The 18692-nt window shown below is 52.5% G+C and overlaps 1 protein-coding gene across 1 annotated transcript in view; it reads left to right on the top strand.

Annotated features, from left to right (window-relative positions):
* LOC145361849 (beta-1,4 N-acetylgalactosaminyltransferase 1-like) overlaps window positions 1-11611 on the top strand; it is an 87888-nt gene extending 76277 nt beyond the window's left edge. The window contains exons 9-11 of the mRNA XM_080217822.1: window positions 6168-6308; window positions 7680-7917; window positions 10642-11611. Of these exons, the coding sequence (XP_080073948.1) occupies window positions 6168-6308; window positions 7680-7917; window positions 10642-10859 (597 nt within the window). The 3' untranslated portion in view covers window positions 10860-11611. The remainder of the gene's footprint in view (window positions 1-6167; window positions 6309-7679; window positions 7918-10641) is intronic.
* The last annotated feature ends 7081 nt before the right edge of the window (window positions 11612-18692 follow it).

The following is an 18692-nucleotide window of genomic DNA, read 5'->3' as shown; positions in this document are numbered from 1 at the left end:
CTGGAGGAGGTTACAGAGATAGGGAGGGGGTGTAGGGGGCTGGAGGAGGTTACAGAGATAGGGAGGGGGTGTAGGGGGGCTGGAGGAGGTTACAGAGATAGGGAGGGGGTGTAGGGGGCTGGAGGAGGTTACAGAGATAGGGAGGGGGTGTAGGGGGCTGTAGGTTACAGAGATAGGGAGGGGTGTAGGGGTTGGAGGAGGTTACAGAGATAGGGAGGGGGTGTAGGGGCTGTAGGTTACAGAGATAGGGAGGGGGTGTAGGGGGCTGGAGGAGGTTACAGAGATAGGGAGGGGGTGTAGGGGGGCTGGAGGAGGTTACAGAGATAGGGAGGGGGTGTATGGGGCTGGAGGAGGTTACAGAGATAGGGAGGGGGTGTAGGGGTTGGAGGAGGTTACAGAGATAGGGAGGGGGTGTAGGGGGCTGTAGGTTACAGAGATAGGGAGGGGGTGTAGGGGTTGGAGGAGGTTATAGAGATAGGGAGGGGGTGTAGGGGGCTGGAGGAGGTTACAGAGATAGGGAGGGGGTGTAGGGGGGCTGGAGGAGGTGACAGAGATAGGGAGGGGGTGTAGGGGGGCTGGAGGAGGTTACAGAGATAGGGAGGGGGTGTAGGGGGCTGTAGGTTACAGAGATAGGGAGGGGGTGTAGGAGGCTGGAGGAGGTTACAGAGATAGGGAGGGGGTGTAGGGAGGCTGGAGGAGGTTACAGAGATAGGGAGGGGGTGTAGGAGGCTGGAGGAGGTTACAGAGATAGGGAGGGGGTGTAGGGGGCTGTAGGTTACAGAGATAGGGAGGGGGTGTAGGGGGCTGTAGGTTACAGAGATAGGGAGGGGGTGTAGGGAGGCTGGAGGAGGTTACAGAGATAGGGAGAAGGTGTAGGGGGCTGTAGGTTACAGAGATAGGGAGGGGGTGTAGGGGGCTGGAGGAGGTTAAAAGAGAAAAACATCAATAACATGCACATCTTATGCAAACATTCAAGGGAATCCCCAGAAGCTCAAAAGTAAAACAAGTGAGCCAGAAAATATGTTGGAAGGTCCATAGGAATCAATAGATTCCCATGGATGTCCCAAGGCTCTTGATCCTCATTTAAAACAGTCTCCTCCATCTCTATTCCATTCATGTGCCTATCTAAGTATCCCTTAAACAACTCCAGTGTGCCTGCTTCCACCACCCTACTTGGCAGAGCATTCCATACCCCCACAATCCTCTGTGTGAAAAACCTCCCTCTAACATCCAAATTATACCTCGCCCCCTTCACCCTAAGCCCGTGGCCCCTCGTAATATTTGTTTCCAATCTAGGAAAAAGCTTACCACTGTTTATCTATACCCTTCATAATCTTATACACCTCTATTAGATCTTCCCTCATTCTCTGTCTTCCTAAGGAAAACAGCCCCAATTTGCCCAATCTTCCCTCATAACCCAGTCCTTCCATACCAGGCAGCATCCTGGTAAACCCCCTCTGCACTCTGTAGCTAGTTCGTGTCCAAATCTACCCTGTTTGTGAACCAAACTCCTGATGGAGCAGCTCCAAGTGCGCACACCACCAAATAAACCTGTTGGACTTTAACCCAGTGTCGTGAGACCTCTGAGTTCTGAAAGAGTTAGCCCGCGTTCTCAGACGATAACCGCTGGTTGTGGGCTCCCCCACCATGGGGAACATCCCTCCTGCATTCCCCTCTCCAGTCCTGTTCGAGCTTTCGAAGAATTTTTAGAAGCTTTTTCGAAGAATGAGGGGAGATCTCATTGAGTCGTATAAGATGATGAATGGGATGGATAGGATAGAGGTGGAGAGACTCTTCCCGCTCAGAAAGGACAGTAGGACTAGGGGGCACAGCCTCAAGGATATTTTGGCCTTGGAGGGAGTGCAGAGGAGGTTTACTAGGCTGATACCGGAGTTGAGGGGGTTGAGCTATGAGGAGAGGCTGAATAAACTGGGCTTGTACTCGTTAGAGTTTAGAAGAATGAGGGGAGATCTCATTGAGACGTATAAGATGATGAATGGGATGGATAGGATAGAGGTGGAGAGACTCTTCCCGCTCAGAAAGGACAGTAGGACTAGGGGGCACAGCCTCAAGATAAAGGGGGGGCGGTTTAGAACGGAGTTGAGGAGGAACTTCTTCACTCAAAGGGTGGTGAATCTCTGGAATTCTCTGCCCGTTGAAGTGGTGGAGGCTACCTCGCTAAATATTTTTAAGACGCGGGTTGATGGGTTTTTGATAAGAGAGGGGATTAAGGGTTATGGGGAGAGGGCGGGAATGTGGAACTGAGCCACGACAGATCAGCCATGATCTTATTGAATGGCGGGGCAGGCTCGAAGGGCCAGATGGCCTACTCCTGCTCCTATTTCTTATGTTCTTATGTTTATAGATTTCACACCTCATTAGCGAAGAAAATCACAGCAAGCCCTTCAGTTCCGCTGGAACCAGCTGGTAAACCTTCCCTGCGCTCCCTCGAGGGCAAGAACACCCTTCCTCGGAGGAAGGAGGCCGTAACTGCTGACAAAACTGGCCTCCTCCTGTATAATTGCACCCTGTACTCTCACTATGGAGGCCAACACACCATGGGCCTTCTCCACCGCCTGCTTATCTTCAGCGGCCGGTGTACGAGGACACCCAGGTCTCGTTGTACATTTGCCCTCTCTCAACTTCCTGCTAATAAGTTGCCCCAAAGAACAGAACGAAGATTGGCAGGGATAAATTGTCCCTAAGTCAGATTTCCCTCAATCTGGATGGCCATAAAGCATTGGATAGGGGTCATGGGTGGAGGGGTGGCGTTGCGATGGCGGTGTGGGCTCGTTGGGCCAAAGGGCCTGTTTCCCAGGCTGTTTTTGTTCTTTGAAGGACAACACAGCACAGGAAATAGGCCCGACAGGCCCATGCCTCCCATTTTAACCCTCCGTGGGTGCCTCATTCCAATCCTCCTTCTACCTATGACTTTTGTCTACATCTCGTGTGCTTGCGTGGGTTTCCTCCGGGCGCTCTGGTTTCCTCCCACGCCCCAAAGGTGGGCTCTTAGGCCGATTGGTGTAACAAACTGTCCCTAAATTAGTTTCCCCTTAATCTGGTTTCCAATGGGGGCACCAGAAGCGTAGACATAGAGGGTGGAGGAGGAAAAGTACACGGTTAAGATGGCGGCGTGGGCTCGTGGGGCCTGTTTCCCAGGCTGCGTTGTTCTTTGTTCTCGTGGACTCCACAAGAAAAGGGTGCAAATTTAGCCTCCAGCAACCAAAGTGGAGAACCTCACATTTCTCCACATGAGACTGCGTCTGCCACCTACTTGCCCACTCACACAGCCTGCCCGAGTCTGGCGTGGCATCCGGAGGAGAAAATGGAGAGACGACAGTGGCGTCAACTGACCCGTAAAAGGTCGTGTGGAGCGAGATGGCTTCTTCGAGGTAGAAAAGTTGGCGGCTTTGTTGCAGGAGGTGTTCCCTCGTTTGGGGTTGCCTCTAATCGAGAGAAAAAGACACGCGCAGGGTTCCAGCTGAAGCCAGTTGTACCCGGCTGCAGGCGAAGAAGATATTTGTTGGCGTTGCGAGCAAGGTGACACCTCACTGTGGTCACAGGCTCCTGTGGGGCCTACTAATGGGTCACGGGCCTAACTCGAGAACGAGGAAAGCACTGCTTCGGGGAAAAGGGGCGCACGGTTCTCTTGCCCGTGCCAAGTTATAGTTATTATAGTTATTTGGAGAGTAATGAGTTGATTGGAGATAGTCAGCATGGTTTTGTGGAGGGTAGGTCGTGCCTTACTAACCTTATTGAGTTTTTTGAGAAAGTGACCAAAGAGGTGGATGGGGGTAGGGCAGTGGATGTGGTGTATATGGACTTTAGTAAGGTGTCTGATAAGGTTCACCATGGTAGGCTTCTGCAGAAAATGCAGATGTATGGGATTGGGGGTGATCTAGGGAATTGGATCAGGAATTGGCTGGCGGATAGGAGACAGAGGGTGGTGGTTGATGGTAAATATTCATCATGGAGTTCGGTTACGAGTGGTGTGCCTCAGGGATCTGTTTTGGGGCCACTGCTGTTTGTAATTTTTATTAATGATCTGGATGAGGGTATAGTTGGGTGGATCAGTAAATTTGCTGATGACACCAAAGTCGGAGGTGTGGTAGATTGTGAGGAAGGGTGTCATAGTTTGCAGGGAGACTTGGACAGGTTGCAGAGCTGGGCCGCGAGGTGGCGGATGGAGTTTAATGCGGAGAAGTGTGAGGTAATTCACTTTGGTAGGAATAACAGATGTGTTGAGTATAGGGCTAACGGTAGGACTTTGAATAGTGTGGATGAGCAGAGGGATCTAGGTGTATGTGTACATAGATCCCTGAAAGTTGGGAATCAAGTAGATAGGGTTGTTAGGAAGGCATACGGTGTCTTGGCGTTTATTGGTAGGGGGATTGAATTTAGGAGCCGCAGCGTCATGTTGCAACTGTACACAACTCTGGTGCGGCCGCACTTGGAGTACTGTGTGCAGTTCTGGTCCCCACATTATAGGAAGGATGTGGAGGCTTTGGAGAGGGTGCAGAGGAGGTTTACCAGGATGTTGCCTGGTATGGAGGGGAGGTCCTATGAGGAGAGGCTGAGGGATTTGGGGTTGTTTTCGTTGGAAAGAAGGCGGCTAAGAGGGGATCTTATTGAAACATATAAGATGATTAGAGGTTTAGATAGGGTGGACAGTGATAGCCTTTTTCCTCGGATGGAGAAATCTAGCACGAGGGGGCATGGCTTTAAATTAAGGGGTGGTAGTTATAGGACGGATATCAGGGGTAGGTTCTTTACCCAGAGGGTGGTGAGGGATTGGAATGCCCTGCCTGCTGCAGTTGTAAATGCGCCTAGTTTGGGGGCGTTTAAGAGATCCGTGGATAGGTTTATGGATGGAAAGGGATTGGTTTAGGTTAGAGGGTCATTGTTTTGTAACTGGTCGGCGCAACATCGTGGGCCGAAGGGCCTGTTCTGCGCTGTAATGTTCTCTGTTCTAAAGCTAAACCGCTAGCGGGTGTGGCCCGAACCGGCGGTGACCCCTGACCCCCGCCGGTGAGGTTGTTGGAGCTGGCGGAGAAGGCCATGGTAACCGTCCGCAAGAGAAACAGCCGTCCCTGTTCTGCCACAGCTCTGTGTCGGAGGGGAACGGCCGGGGGGGGGGCAAAGGCAGGGGAACGGCACTGAGCCACGATGCTTGTCGGCACGATGGGCCAAATGGCCTCCTTCTGTAACAATTCTACAATTCTGTGAAGAGACAGGCCTCTGTTTTGTGCGGTTTTGTTAATTCATTTGTGGGCCACGGGCGTGGGCCTACACTTGTCGCCTACCCCCCCCGAGGGCAGTTGAGAGACAAGCACATGGCTCTGGAGTCACCTGTAGGCCAGACCGGGGTAAGGACGGCAGATATCCTTCCCGGGAGGGGAACCGGATGGGTTTTTCCCCACAAGGGTTTCATCCGATTCTTAATTCTGGATTTTTTTCATTGAATCCAAATATCACCACATCCTGTGGCGGGATTCGAACCCGGGTCCCCCAGAGCATTCCAATACCGATCTTACCCGTCGTTCGTGCCTCCGGTGGATGCCTCTGCTTAATAGCTCCCACTGAACTCCGTTTTTCTCTCTCTGAAAGACCATTTGGAAGTGGGCCAAAGTCATTAGCGCTAATAGTCCGCAGAAGCCAGACACTGAGCAAGAAACGCAAAAAAAAACGCAAAAATACTCGAGCCGGGGGGTCAAAAACAAAGAAATCGAACTCACAAGGCAAAATTCAAAAGGTTCGGATCGAACCAGAACATTTCCTGTCAGCGGAAGCTGCCTCTCATCTCGAAGAGGCCTGTTTGAGTAGGCCCGACCGCAGCTGGCGGCCTGATCCGCCAGCTAAGATGGCCGAGCCGCCTTCCTGTCCGAGTGCGAGGGATTCTGGCAACTCCGGGGCCAACGTTTCCGAATGGCACCGCCGGCTTTGCCACCAGGCCCACCCCAGCAGGCTGGTGGCTCCCTCAGGGCCCGCTGTGAAGCCTGGTTCGTTCCGGAACGTGCGTCGGGGAATTGTTGGGTTTGGGGGGGGGGGGGGGAGCGGTGGGGGGGACGCTGCTCGCGATTTTCCCTCCCCACCACCCCCCACCCAACTAACGATCGTGACTTTCTCCCCGGCGTCCAACCTCATTGAATGTGTCTCCGTGTCGCCAGGGGTGGTTCGCCGGGCGGAACTTGGCCGTCTCCCAGGTCAAAACCAAGTACTTGCTGTGGGTCGACGATGACTTCATCTTCGCCGCGGACACCAGGCTGGAAAAGATGGTGGACGTCCTGGAAAGAACGACCCTGGATCTGGTGAGCTTCCGGCGTTGACTAGACTCAGATGGTAGGCGCAGCGGGTGGCCATGACTTGGAGCTCGGGGCAACGCTCGGAACGTACTATAACTTCTTGTAGTGTTTGGACAACCAAGGGCAGGGTTGCCCGCCCTCTCAGGCACCCCCAGCGGGTGACGAGTGTTGGCGTGAGGTGACCCGTCACTGCGGGAGTCCCGTGGGTCAGGGGTCAGGGGTCATCATTGGCAGGAACTGATGTAACCACCAAAAAAAAGAGAGAAAATCCTGACCCAGATCTTTGATATGGCGCAGTGGGCATGGGGGGGCATTAATAATAGACATATTAGCATGGCACAGCTGGCAAGAGTCCAAGTTCAGAGGGCACAGGGTCACATTCAGAGCCAGGCACCAAAGGTCAATATCTAGACCCACGCTCTAGTACCGTACACAGGGAGTGCCGCACTGTCAGAGGGTCAGTACTGAGGGAGTGCCGCACTGTCAGAGGGTCAGTACTGAGGGAGTGCCGCACTGTCAGAGGGTCAGTGCTGAGGGAGTGCCGCACTGTCAGAGGGTCAGTGCTGAGGGAGTGCTGCACTGTCAGAGGGTCAGTGCTGAGGGAGTGCCGCACTGTCAGAGGGTCAGTGCTGAGGGAGTGTCACACTGTCAGAGGGTCAGTGCTGAGGGAGTGCCGCACTGTCAGAGGGTCAGTGCTGAGGGAGTGCCGCACTGTCAGAGGGTCAGTGCTGAGGGAGTGCCGCACTGTCAGAGGGTCAGTACTGAGGGAGCGCCGCACTGTCAGAGGGTCAGTGCTGAGGGAGTGCCGCACTGTCAGAGGGTCAGTGCTGAGGGAGTGCCGCACTGTCAGAGGGTCAGTGCTGAGGGAGTGCCGCACTGTCAGAGGGTCAGTACTGAGGGAGTGCCGCACTGTCAGAGGGTCAGTGCTGAGGGAGTGCCGCACTGTCAGAGGGTCAGTACTGAGGGAGTGCCGCACTGTCAGAGGGTCAGTACTGAGGGAGTGCCGCACTGTCAGAGGGTCAGTACTGAGGGAGTGCCGCACTGTCAGAGGGTCAGTGCTGAGGGAGTGCCGCACTGTCAGAGGGTCAGTGCTGAGGGAGTGCCGCACTGTCAGAGGGTCAGTACTGAGGGAGTGCCGCACTGTCAGAGGGTCAGTACCGAGGGAGTGCCGCACTGTCAGAGGGTCAGTACTGAGGGAGTGCCGCACTGTCAGAGGGTCAGTACTGAGGGAGTGCCGCACTGCCAGAGGGTCAGTACAGACGAACAGAGAATGAGGAGCTTTGACTGTCATCATCGTGGCATCACAACCACTGTGGTGTTGACAAGCCGGGCATTGCCAGTACCACCTTTGCCCTGCCACCCTCTCTTATTTTGCAGGTTGGAGGCTCGGTGAGGGAGGTGACAAGTTACTCCGCCACATTCCTGCACAAACTCCGCGTGGAGGCAGGCGGAAAGGATGGGGAGTGCCTGATTATCGAAGGAGGTTACCACCACGCGATCAAAGGGTTCCCCAACTGTGTTGTCACGGACGCCACCATCAACTTTTTCATGGCCCGCACAGAAAGGATGCAACAGGTGGGATTTGACCCTCACATCACGAGGCAGGGGCACTTAGGTGAGTGTGCGCTACTTCGAGGCACTAACGCTGGGGCGGGGGGGATACAGAAAATAGCAACCAAAAAATAACGTACCGGAGAAAATGGCAGAACCCTTATCGATAGGCAGAGGGATCCGGGCGTACAGGTACACAGAGTATCGATAGGCAGAGGGATCCAGGCGTACAGGTGCACAGAGTATCGATAGGCAGAGGGATCCGGGCGTACAGGTACACAGAGTATCGATAGGCAGAGGGATCCGGGCGTACAGGTGCACAGAGTATCGATAGGCAGAGGGATCCGGGCGTACAGGTGCACAGAGTATCGATAGGCAGAGGGATCCGGGCGTACAGGTACACAGAGTATCGATAGGCAGAGGGATCCGGGCGTACAGGTGCACAGAGTATCGATAGGCAGAGGGATCCGGGCGTACAGGTGCACAGAGTATCGATAGGCAGAGGGATCCGGGCGTACAGGTGCACAGAGTATCGATAGGCAGAGGGATCCGGGCGTACAGGTGCACAGAGTATCGATAGGCAGAGGGATCCGGGCGTACAGGTGCACAGAGTATCGATAGGCAGAGGGATCCGGGCGTACAGGTGCACAGAGTATCGATAGGCAGAGGGATCCGGGCGTACAGGTGCACAGAGTATCGATAGGCAGAGGGATCCGGGCGTACAGGTGCACAGAGTATCGATAGGCAGAGGGATCCGGGCGTACAGGTGCACAGAGTATCGATAGGCAGAGGGATCCGGGCGTACAGGTGCACAGAGTATCGATAGGCAGAGGGATCCGGGCGTACAGGTACACAGAGTATCGATAGGCAGAGGGATCCGGGCGTACAGGTGCACAGAGTATCGATAGGCAGAGGGATCCGGGCGTAGAGGTACACAGAGTATCGATAGGCAGAGGGATCTGGGCGTACAGGTGCACAGAGTATCGATAGGCAGAGGGATCCGGGCGTACAGGTGCACAGAGTATCGATAGGCAGAGGGATCCGGGCGTACAGGTGCACAGAGTATCGATAGGCAGAGGGATCCGGGCGTACAGGTGCACAGAGTATCGATAGGCAGAGGGATCCGGGCGTACAGGTGCACAGAGTATCGATAGGCAGAGGGATCCGGGCGTACAGGTACACAGAGTATCGATAGGCAGAGGGATCTGGGCGTACAGGTACACAGAGTATCGATAGGCAGAGGGATCTGGGCGTACGGGTACACAGAGTATCGATAGGCAGAGGGATCTGGGCGTACGGGTGCACAGAGTATCGATAGGCAGAGGGATCCGGGCGTACAGGTGCACAGAGTATCGATAGGCAGAGGGATCCGGGCGTACAGGTGCACAGAGTATCGATAGGCAGAGGGATCTGGGCGTACAGGTGCACAGAGTATCGATAGGCAGAGGGATCTGGGCGTACGGGTGCACAGAGTATCGATAGGCAGAGGGATCTGGGCGTACAGGTACACAGAGTATCGATAGGCAGAGGGATCTGGGCGTACAGGTACACAGAGTATCGATAGGCAGAGGGATCTGGGCGTACAGGTACACAGAGTATCGATAGGCAGAGGGATCTGGGCGTACAGGTACACAGAGTATCGATAGGCAGAGGGATCTGGGCGTACGGGTGCACAGAGTATCGATAGGCAGAGGGATCCGGGCGTACAGGTGCACAGAGTATCGATAGGCAGAGGGATCTGGGCGTACAGGTGCACTGAAAGTGGCAACGCAGGTGGCGAAGGTAGTCAGGAAGGCGTACGGCATGCTTGCCCTCATCGGCTGGGCCACTGAGTTTAAGAATTGGCAAGTCATGTTGCAGCTTTATAGAACCTTAGTGAGGCCGCACTTGGCGTTCAATTCTGGTCGCCACACTACCAAAGGATGTGGAGGCTTTGGAGAGGGTTACGGAAAAGATTTACCAGGATGTTGCCTGGTATGGAGGGCATTAGCTATGAGGAGAGGTTGGAGAAACTTGGTTTGTTCTCACTGGAGGTTGAGGGGGCGATAGAAGTCTACACGATTATGAGAGACAGAGAGTGGATAGTCAGAACCTTTCTCCCCCAGGGTGGAAGAGTCAATTACGCGGGGGGGCACAGGTTTAAGGGACAAGGTTTAAAGGAGACGTACGAGGCAGATTTTTTACTCGTAGAATCCCTACACTGCTGAAAGAGGCCTTTCGGCCCATTGAGTCTGCACCAACCACAATCCCACCCAAGCCCTATCCCCATTACCCCGTGCGTTTCCCCTCGCTAGTGCCCCCCTGACACTAAGGGACAATTTAGCACGGCCGATCCAACTAACCCGCACGTCTTTGGGCTGTGCGAGGAACCCGGAGGAAACCCGCGCAGACACGGGGAGAACCTGCAGACTCCACACAGGCAGTGACCCGCGTCGGGAATCGAACCCGGGTCCCTGGCGCTGTGAGGCAGCAGTGCCAACCCGCTGTGCCACCGCGTCACCCTACTCAGAGGGTGCCTGGAACTCGGTGGGGGGACAGGTGGGGGGATAGGATGGGAACGTGGTCCCCGGAAGGGTAGGGGGTTTTCGTTCAGACGGAGTGGGGGGGGGGGGGGGTGGCGGGTGCAGCATGGTCAGTGCGGGCTTGGAGGGGCCGAGGGGCCTGTTCCTGTTCTCTCTGTCCTTTGTCGACCTGCAAAGCAACCGTTTTGCGATTCGTGCACAAGGACGCCCAGATCCCTCTACACGGCGCGGTTTTGCGTTAACCGTTCACCCTTCTGTGGCTGCAGAGTTTTTTGTGGACGGCTTGGGCCTACTCCACGTCGGCTCCTGCAGCGATGTCAAGGTGGACCACGCCTCCAAGATCACGTTGCCGTGGAAACGGAAAAGCGCCAGCGAGAAGATGTACCACCAACTGCGCTACGTCCGGGGGTCAGAGGTGGACGGCAGCTTACAGGACAAGCTATTCTACTTCAAGAACCGGTTCAAATGCATCCGGTACGGCTAAAGAAACTCTCGGTTGCCCTTGACTCCAAATGACTTGAAAGCTCAGGTGAAAAACTGAATTCCAACTGATTTTGCTCGACCTCCCGCTTCAGAACTCCTCCGAAACTCTTGCCACTCTTCTCCCCTCGAGCATTGCCTCCGTCCTTGTCTTCTCTGGTGTTTTCAAACAACGTCCTCCAAGATGGCGGCCAGGAGGTGGCGACGCCGGCTTTGGGCTGGGGTGGGCGCGGTAAGGAGTCTCGCAACACTGGCTTGAAGTCCCACGGGTTGATTTTGCTTCGCGAGCGCCGCCCAATGTTGGGAGACTTTTCACTCCAAGATGGCGGCCTAGCTGAGGCTCTTCAACTTCCCAACTGAAACAAAGGGAAAAAAACCAGGCCCCGTTTGCCCGCGAAATATTCGACGCACACTTGTTGATCCCTCAAGGAACAAGTTTACTCAGGTGCCCCCGGCTGTCGGAGACAAAGGAGCTTCAAACGTTTGCGCGATAAATTCACGTCATCCGACTCCGGACTGCTGCCCGCGCTACACCCGTGCCGGTGAAGGTAGCTGGGTTGTTGATGAACGAACTCAGGATTTGATTTGGTACATGGGGCGGTTCTCGCCACCCATTTCCATCATCGTCGTCACAGGCCGCAGGTTGCGGCCAGCCGGTTGAGCTCGGGGGTCGTCTCCTGATGAAAAATGAGAGTTTTCATCACTCTCGCCGCACCCCTTCTGGAATGTTCTCTGGCTTTCAGCCAATGTGGAGTGAGCTCAGTGGGTGGGGGGTGCTAAATTGCCCCTTAGTGTCCAAAGATGTGTAGGTTAGGGTGGAGTGACCATGCTAAATTGCCCCTTAGTGTCCAAAGATGTGTAGGTTAGGGTGGAGTGACCATGCTAAATTGCCCCTTAGTGTCCAAAGATGTGTCGGTTAGGGTGGAGTGACCATGCTAAATTGCCCCTTAGTGTCCAAAGATGTGTAGGTTAGGGTGGAGTGACCATGCTAAATTGCCCCTTAGTGTCCAAAGATGTGTAGGTTAGGGTGGAGTGACCATGCTAAATTGTCCCTTAGTGTCCAAAGATGTGTAGGTTAGGGTGGAGTGACCATGCTAAATTGTCCCTTAGTGTCCAAAGATGTGTAGGTTAGGGTGGAGTGACCATGCTAAATTGCCCCTTAGTGTCCAAAGATGTGTAGGTTAGGGTGGATTGGCCATGCTAAATTGTCCCTTAGTGTCCAAAGATGTGTAGGTTAGGGTGGATTGGCCATGTTAAATTGTCCCTTAGTGTCCAAAGATGTGTAGGTTAGGGTGGATTGGCCATGTTAAATTGTCCCTTAGTGTCCAAAGATGTGTAGGTTAGGGTGGATTGGCCATGTTAAATTGTCCCTTAGTGTCCAAAGATGTGTCGGTTAGGGTGGATTGGCCATGCTAAATTGTCCCTTAGTGTCCAAAGATGTGTAGGTTAGGTGGATTGGCCATGCTAAATTGCCCCTTAGTGTCCAAAGATGTGTAGGTTAGGGTGGAGTGACCATGCTAAATTGTCCCTTAGTGTCCAAAGATGTGTAGGTTAGGGTGGAGTGACCATGCTAAATTGCCCCTTAGTGTCCAAAGATGTGTAGGTTAGGGTGGATTGGCCATGCTAAATTGTCCCTTAGTGTCCAAAGATGTGTAGGTTAGGGTGGATTGGCCATGTTAAATTGTCCCTTAGTGTCCAAAGATGTGTAGGTTAGGGTGGATTGGCCATGTTAAATTGTCCCTTAGTGTCCAAAGATGTGTAGGTTAGGGTGGATTGGCCATGTTAAATTGTCCCTTAGTGTCCAAAGATGTGTCGGTTAGGGTGGATTGGCCATGCTAAATTGTCCCTTAGTGTCCAAAGATGTGTAGGTTAGGTGGATTGGCCATGCTAAATTGCCCCTTAGTGTCCAAAGATGTGCAGGTTAGGTGGATTGGCCATGCTAAATTGCCCCTTAGTGTCCAAAGATGTGTAGGTTAGGGTGGATTGGCCATGCTAAATTGTCCCTTAGTGTCCAAAGATGTGTAGGTTAGGGTGGATTGGCCATGCTAAATTGCCCCTTAGTGTCCAAAGATGTGTAGGTTAGGGTGGATTGGCCATGCTAAATTGCCCCTTAGTGTCCAAAGATGTGTAGGTTAGGGTGGATTGGCCATGCTAAATTGTCCCTTAGTGTCCAAAGATGTGTAGGTTAGGGTGGATTGGCCATGCTAAATTGTCCCTCAGTGTCCAAAGATGTGTAGGTTAGGGTGGATTGGCCATGCTAAATTGTCCCTTAGTGTGCAAAGATGTGTAGGTTAGGGTGGATTGGCCATGCTAAATTGTCCCTTAGTGTGCAAAGATGTGTAGGTTAGGTGGATTGGCCATGCTAAATTGTCCCTTAGTGTGCAAAGATGTGTAGGTTAGGTGGATTGGCCATGCTAAATTGTCCCTGGGCCATTCCAAGCAACTCAGAAATTCCGGATAGATTCCAATTTATACTGAGTCAGCTGATTGCCACATCATTGTGCCATTGGCTACGTAGTTTATTGGGTCAGCTGACCCTTAGAGCTTGTTACCATTGGTCACATTACAATAGATGCAACCTTATCGCCACCTCCATTCTAACAGTGCAGACTCCGCACACACAGTGACCCAAGCCGAGAATCGAACCTGGGTCCCGTGAGGCAACAGCGCCAACCATGGTGCCACCGCCCTGTTCGTTTCATGGACGCCATTACAGAGAGCAACCTTCCAGATTTATTGGGGGTGTCAGTTTGGGGATACCGTTGGTCATTGGGTAGCACAGTGGGTTAGCACTGCTGCTTCACCGCTCCAGGGACCTGGGTTCGATTCCCGGCCTCGGGTCACTGTCTGTGCGGAGTTTGCACATTCTCCTCGTGTCTGTGTGGGTTTCCTCCGGGTACTCCGGTTTCCTCCCACAGTCCAAAGATGTGCGGGTTTGGGGGATTGGCCATGTCCCTTAGTATCCTGGGGTTAGAGGGTATAATATGTAGGGATATGGGAATAAGATTGTGTTCGGTGCAGACTCGATGGCCTATCTCTGCACTGTAGGGTTTCTATGATTCAACTGTACAGAACATGATGTTTTAAATTAATTTGTGGGACGCTGGCATCGATTACCCATCCCTAGTTGCCCTTGGAAGGCAGTTGAGAGTCACCCACATTGCTGTGACTCTGGAGTCACAGACTGGGTAAGGACAGTAGATTTCTTTTCCCAAAGGGAACCAGATGAGATTTTCCGACATCAGTAAAGTCTTAATTCCAGATTATTTTTATTGCATTCAAATTCCACCACCTGCCGTGATGGGATTCGAACCCGGGGTCCCCCAGAACGTTAGCTGAGTTTCTGGATTAATAACCTAGCGATAATACCACGGGGCCATCGCTGCCCTGTTATGAGCTATTACAAGTTAAGGCGAGGCTGGAAAAGCCCATTTCATTGAGAGACGCCTTTAAAACCAATCGAGAGAGTGACTTCAGAAATATTCGCTCGAGTGCCCAGTTTACGGTTAATGTGAGTGCAGCTAACTGTGTCGCTCAATCCCATGACAAACGCTGTCTAAAAGTAGCGAGATTGCAAGTACATTTTGAGGCTGAAAATAAACTAATAGGCACGGCCCAGAATTGGATTGCTCTGTCCCACATGAACCGATGAAGCCAATTTGAAAAGATGCCCGTCAACCGGATGGCAGTGCCAACATTTAACTCTTCGATTCAAAGGCTGGCAAGGCCTAGGGTGGCCCGAGGTCGGGAAATCCTACCCGTCACTTACGTTGGAGCTATTGGGGAATCTTCCGTATCGGCTGTGTATGTTTATCGATGTGTCTTGTATACATCCACAGGCGATTCAGTCCGCCTTGTTGGCCAACGAGGGGTATACACGTGATGGGTCATACGAGGGCAGCTCTTGGATGTTGCTTTGAGAGTAGCCTAGTGCTTCATGTCGTTAGTGTGTGCTTAAACTGGACCAGATACTGGGCAACACGACAGCTCAGTGACTATCACTGTTTGCTGTGCAGACACATGGATTTGGGCCAGTGTCTGGGGGAGTTTGCGCATTCTCCCCGTGCCTGCGTGGGTTTTCTCCGGGTGCTCCGGTTTCCCCCCACACCCCAAAGATTAGGCCGATTGGTGTAACAAATTGTCCCTAAATTAGTCTCCCCTTGATGTGGATGGCCATAAAACAATAGACAAGGGTCATGGGTGGAGAGGGGGACTGGTGGTGTTGAGATGGTGGCGTGGGCTCGTTGGGCCGAAGGGCCTGTTTCCCGGGCTGTTCTTGTTCTTTCTTTTATGGGTAATAAATACAGGACGCAGCCAGACACACCCAGGGATGAAGAGAAAGAACAGGCTCCCACTTCTGGCCTGCCGTTTTGAGGCCTTAGTAAACCCTTAGCGGACCAGGGTCTGCCTGAACCCGGGCACTCAGAAATGGGACAGGATAGATGCCATTGAAAACGATCGGAGGCGGTCGTTTTTGGCAAACGAAAGGCATTCTGGAGAACCTCCAGTTAAGCACAGAGCCCGGGTCAGTTCACTCATCCTTTTAACAAAGGGATTTGGAAATAGGAATCCCATTTTTTCTCTCCGCTGTTCTTCAACTCGAGCCGTGTGTGAAAACTGTGGGAAATGTCAAACTGAAGAGAGGTTAATAACAGTTCAAGTAGAAATTAAGTTGTGTTTTGTATACTGTCTGTGGTTAGGATCTGAATAAATAATCGAATCTTGTCAGTTGTGTTTCACTTATTCGCCTTCCCCTATTAATAATTTTGTCGTGTTTGCAACCGCTTACAGCTTGCATTTATGTAGCGCCTTCAAGGGAGAAACCGTCCCCCAAACGTTAACGGTTAAAGGCTTGGCGGTTCCTCATGCCCCACCCGTAGTCATGTCAACCAACGCCATTCAAAATCGTCTCCAGGTTGGCGCGTGCCCGCAATAAAACATCTCGTCGGGCCTGCTCGTGTCTGGCGCGGATCCCTGACGATGCCACCTTCCTGGGCGGACGGCGAGCCAACGCAAAACGGCCAACTGCCGGTCCCACGAGAGGCGCGTTGGGTTTGAATTCTTGAGATTGGCGCGGCGGTGAGCGCTGCCGCCTCACGGCGCCGGGGAGGTGGGTTCGGTTCCCGGTTCGGGGCACCGTCCGCGGGCGGAGTCTGCACGTGCCGGGTTCGGGCGCACTGGGCCGTGCTAAATTCTCCCTCGGCGTATCCGTACAGGAGGACCGGGAGATTTTCGCAGTAACTTCATTGCAGTGTTAACGTCAGCCGACTTGAAACAAAGGCGTAAACTTTATCAAACTACAAGATCTGGGAAGTAAAGGGGCGGAAGTTGAAAATAACATTTTTAAAAAAAGCATTTTTATGAAGGAGTATTTGTCAGCAAATCTTTTTGAGTACAATGCATTTTCTCCCCATTTGGGCATTTGTAGGATTAAAATTGTCAATTAAAATAATTGTGCAAGGGAAGGAAATGAAGTGAGTTGAATGAAATCTGTTGGACATCAGAAATAAATGATTTCAGAGAAGCATTTTCGTGGTCGGATTAGAACATAAGAAATAGGAGCAGGAGTCGGCCTTCGAGCCTGCCCCGCCATTCAATAAGATCATGGCTGATCTGTCGTGGCTCAGTTCCACATTCCCACCCTCTCCCCATAACCCTTAATCCCCTCTCTTATCAAAAACCCATCAACATAAGAACATAAGAAATAGGAGCAGGAGTCGGCCATCTAGCCCCTCGAGCCTGCCCCGCCATTCAATAAGATCATGGCTGATCTGTCGTGGCTCAGTTCCACATTCCCGCCCTCTCCCCATAACCCTTAATCCCCTCTCTCATCAAAAACCCATCAGAAGAACATAAGAAATAGGAGCAGGAGTAGGCCATCTGGCCCTTCGAGCCTGCCCCGCCATTCAATAAGATCATGGCTGATCTGTCGCGGCTCAGTTCCACTTTCCCGCTTTCTCCCCTGTCTATCAAAAACCCGTGACTTAAATATATTCAGCGAGGCAGCCTCCACCACTTCAACGGGCAGAGAATTCCAGAGATTTGAGTGAAGAAGTTCCTCCTCAACTCCAATCTAAACCGTCCCCCCACTTATCTTGAGGGGGAAGCCTGCACAGACCATGTGTTTCTAACTAGACCATCCGTTTGTATCCCTCCTTTCCCAGTCTGTTCATGTGGATATCTAGATAAGTCTTAAACAATCCCAGTGTGTCTGCCCCAACCACCTCGCTTGGCAGTGTATTCCAGAGCTCCACCACCCTCTGTGTAAAATACGCCCCCCCCCCCCCCCGTATATCTGGATTGAACCTTGTCCCCCCCACACCTTACCTTGAACTTGTGACATTTGTCATTTCCAACCTGGGAAAACGCTACCCTATCTATACCCTTCATAATTTTATAAACATCTATTCGGTCGCCCCTCAGGGGGGACAACCCCAGTTTACCCAATCTCTCCTCATAGCTAAGACCCTCCAAACCAGCCAACATCCTGGTAAACCTTTTCTGCACTCTCTCCACACCCCTCTGGCAGTGTGGCGACGAGAACTGGACGCAGTGTTCCAAATGTGGCCTAACCAACGTTCGCTATAACTGCAACATCATATGCCAACTTTTACACTCTATGCCACGTGTAGAGGCAAGTATGCCATATGCCTTCTTCTCCCCCTTTTTCACCTGTGTTGCCACCTTTAAGGCTCTGTGGACTTGCACCCCCAGGTCCCTCTGTGTGTCTATACCCCTGATGACCCTGCCATTTATTGTATAACCCCCCCCTACATTAGATCTACCAAAATGCATCACTTTGCATTTGTCTGGATTAAATTCCATTTCTCTTGGGGATCTTGGGGTCCAGGTCCACAGGACTCTTAAATCAGCCTCGCAGGTGGAGGATGTGGTCAAGAAGGCGTATGGTGTACTGGTCCTTCATTAATCGAGGGATTGAGTTTAGGAGTCGGGAGGTAATGCTGCAACTTTATAAGACCCTTGTCAGACCCCCCCTTGGAGTACTGTGCGCAGTTCTGGTCGCCTCACTACAGGAAGGATGTGGAAGCTATTGAGAGGGTGCAGAGGAGATTTACAAGGATGTTGCCTGGATTGGGAGGCATGCCTTATGAGGATAGGTTGAGGGAGCTGGGTCTCTTCTCCCTGGAGAGACGAAGGTTGAGAGGCGACCTGATAGAGGTTTATAAAATGTTGAGAGGAATAGATAGGGTGGATTCTCGGAGGCTATTTCCCTGGGCTGAAATGGTCGCTACGAGAGGACACAGGTTTAAGGTGCAGGGGAGCAGGTACAGAGGGGATGTTAGGGGTAAGTTTTTCACTCAGAGGGTGGTGAGTGAGTGGAATCGGTGGTGGTGGTGGAGGCGAACTCACTGGGGTCTTTTAAAAGACCTCTGGATGAGTACGTGGGATTTAATGGGATTGGGAGTTACAGATGGTTCTATGGCCTGGTAGGTATAGATGTGATCGGCGCAACTTGTGGGCTGAAGGGCCTGTTTGTGCTGTCGTGTTCTATGTATGTTCTCCGCCCAATTTTCTAGCTATATCCTGCTCCGACAACATTCATCACTGTCTTTGTGCCACCTGCAAACTTACTAAATAGGCCGGCAGACTCAACCTGACTGTTAATCACCCAGCCAATCTTTGTGTCATCGGCAAAGTTACTAACCCTAACCCTTATATAGTCATCAATGATATAATGATGAATGATGGGGGGCTCTGTACAGATCCCTGTGGTACGCTGCTGGACACCGGCTCCCCCAGTCACGAAAGCAGCCTTCTGTCACCGCCCTCCATCTCCTACAACTGAACCAATTTTGACTCCATGTTATCAGCTCTC

This window comes from Carcharhinus amblyrhynchos, chromosome X (assembly GCF_965287045.1).
Source record: "Carcharhinus amblyrhynchos chromosome X, sCarAmb.v2.hapA, whole genome shotgun sequence".
NCBI lineage: Eukaryota > Metazoa > Chordata > Chondrichthyes > Carcharhiniformes > Carcharhinidae > Carcharhinus > Carcharhinus amblyrhynchos.
This window is presented reverse-complemented; position numbering and strand designations above follow the sequence as displayed.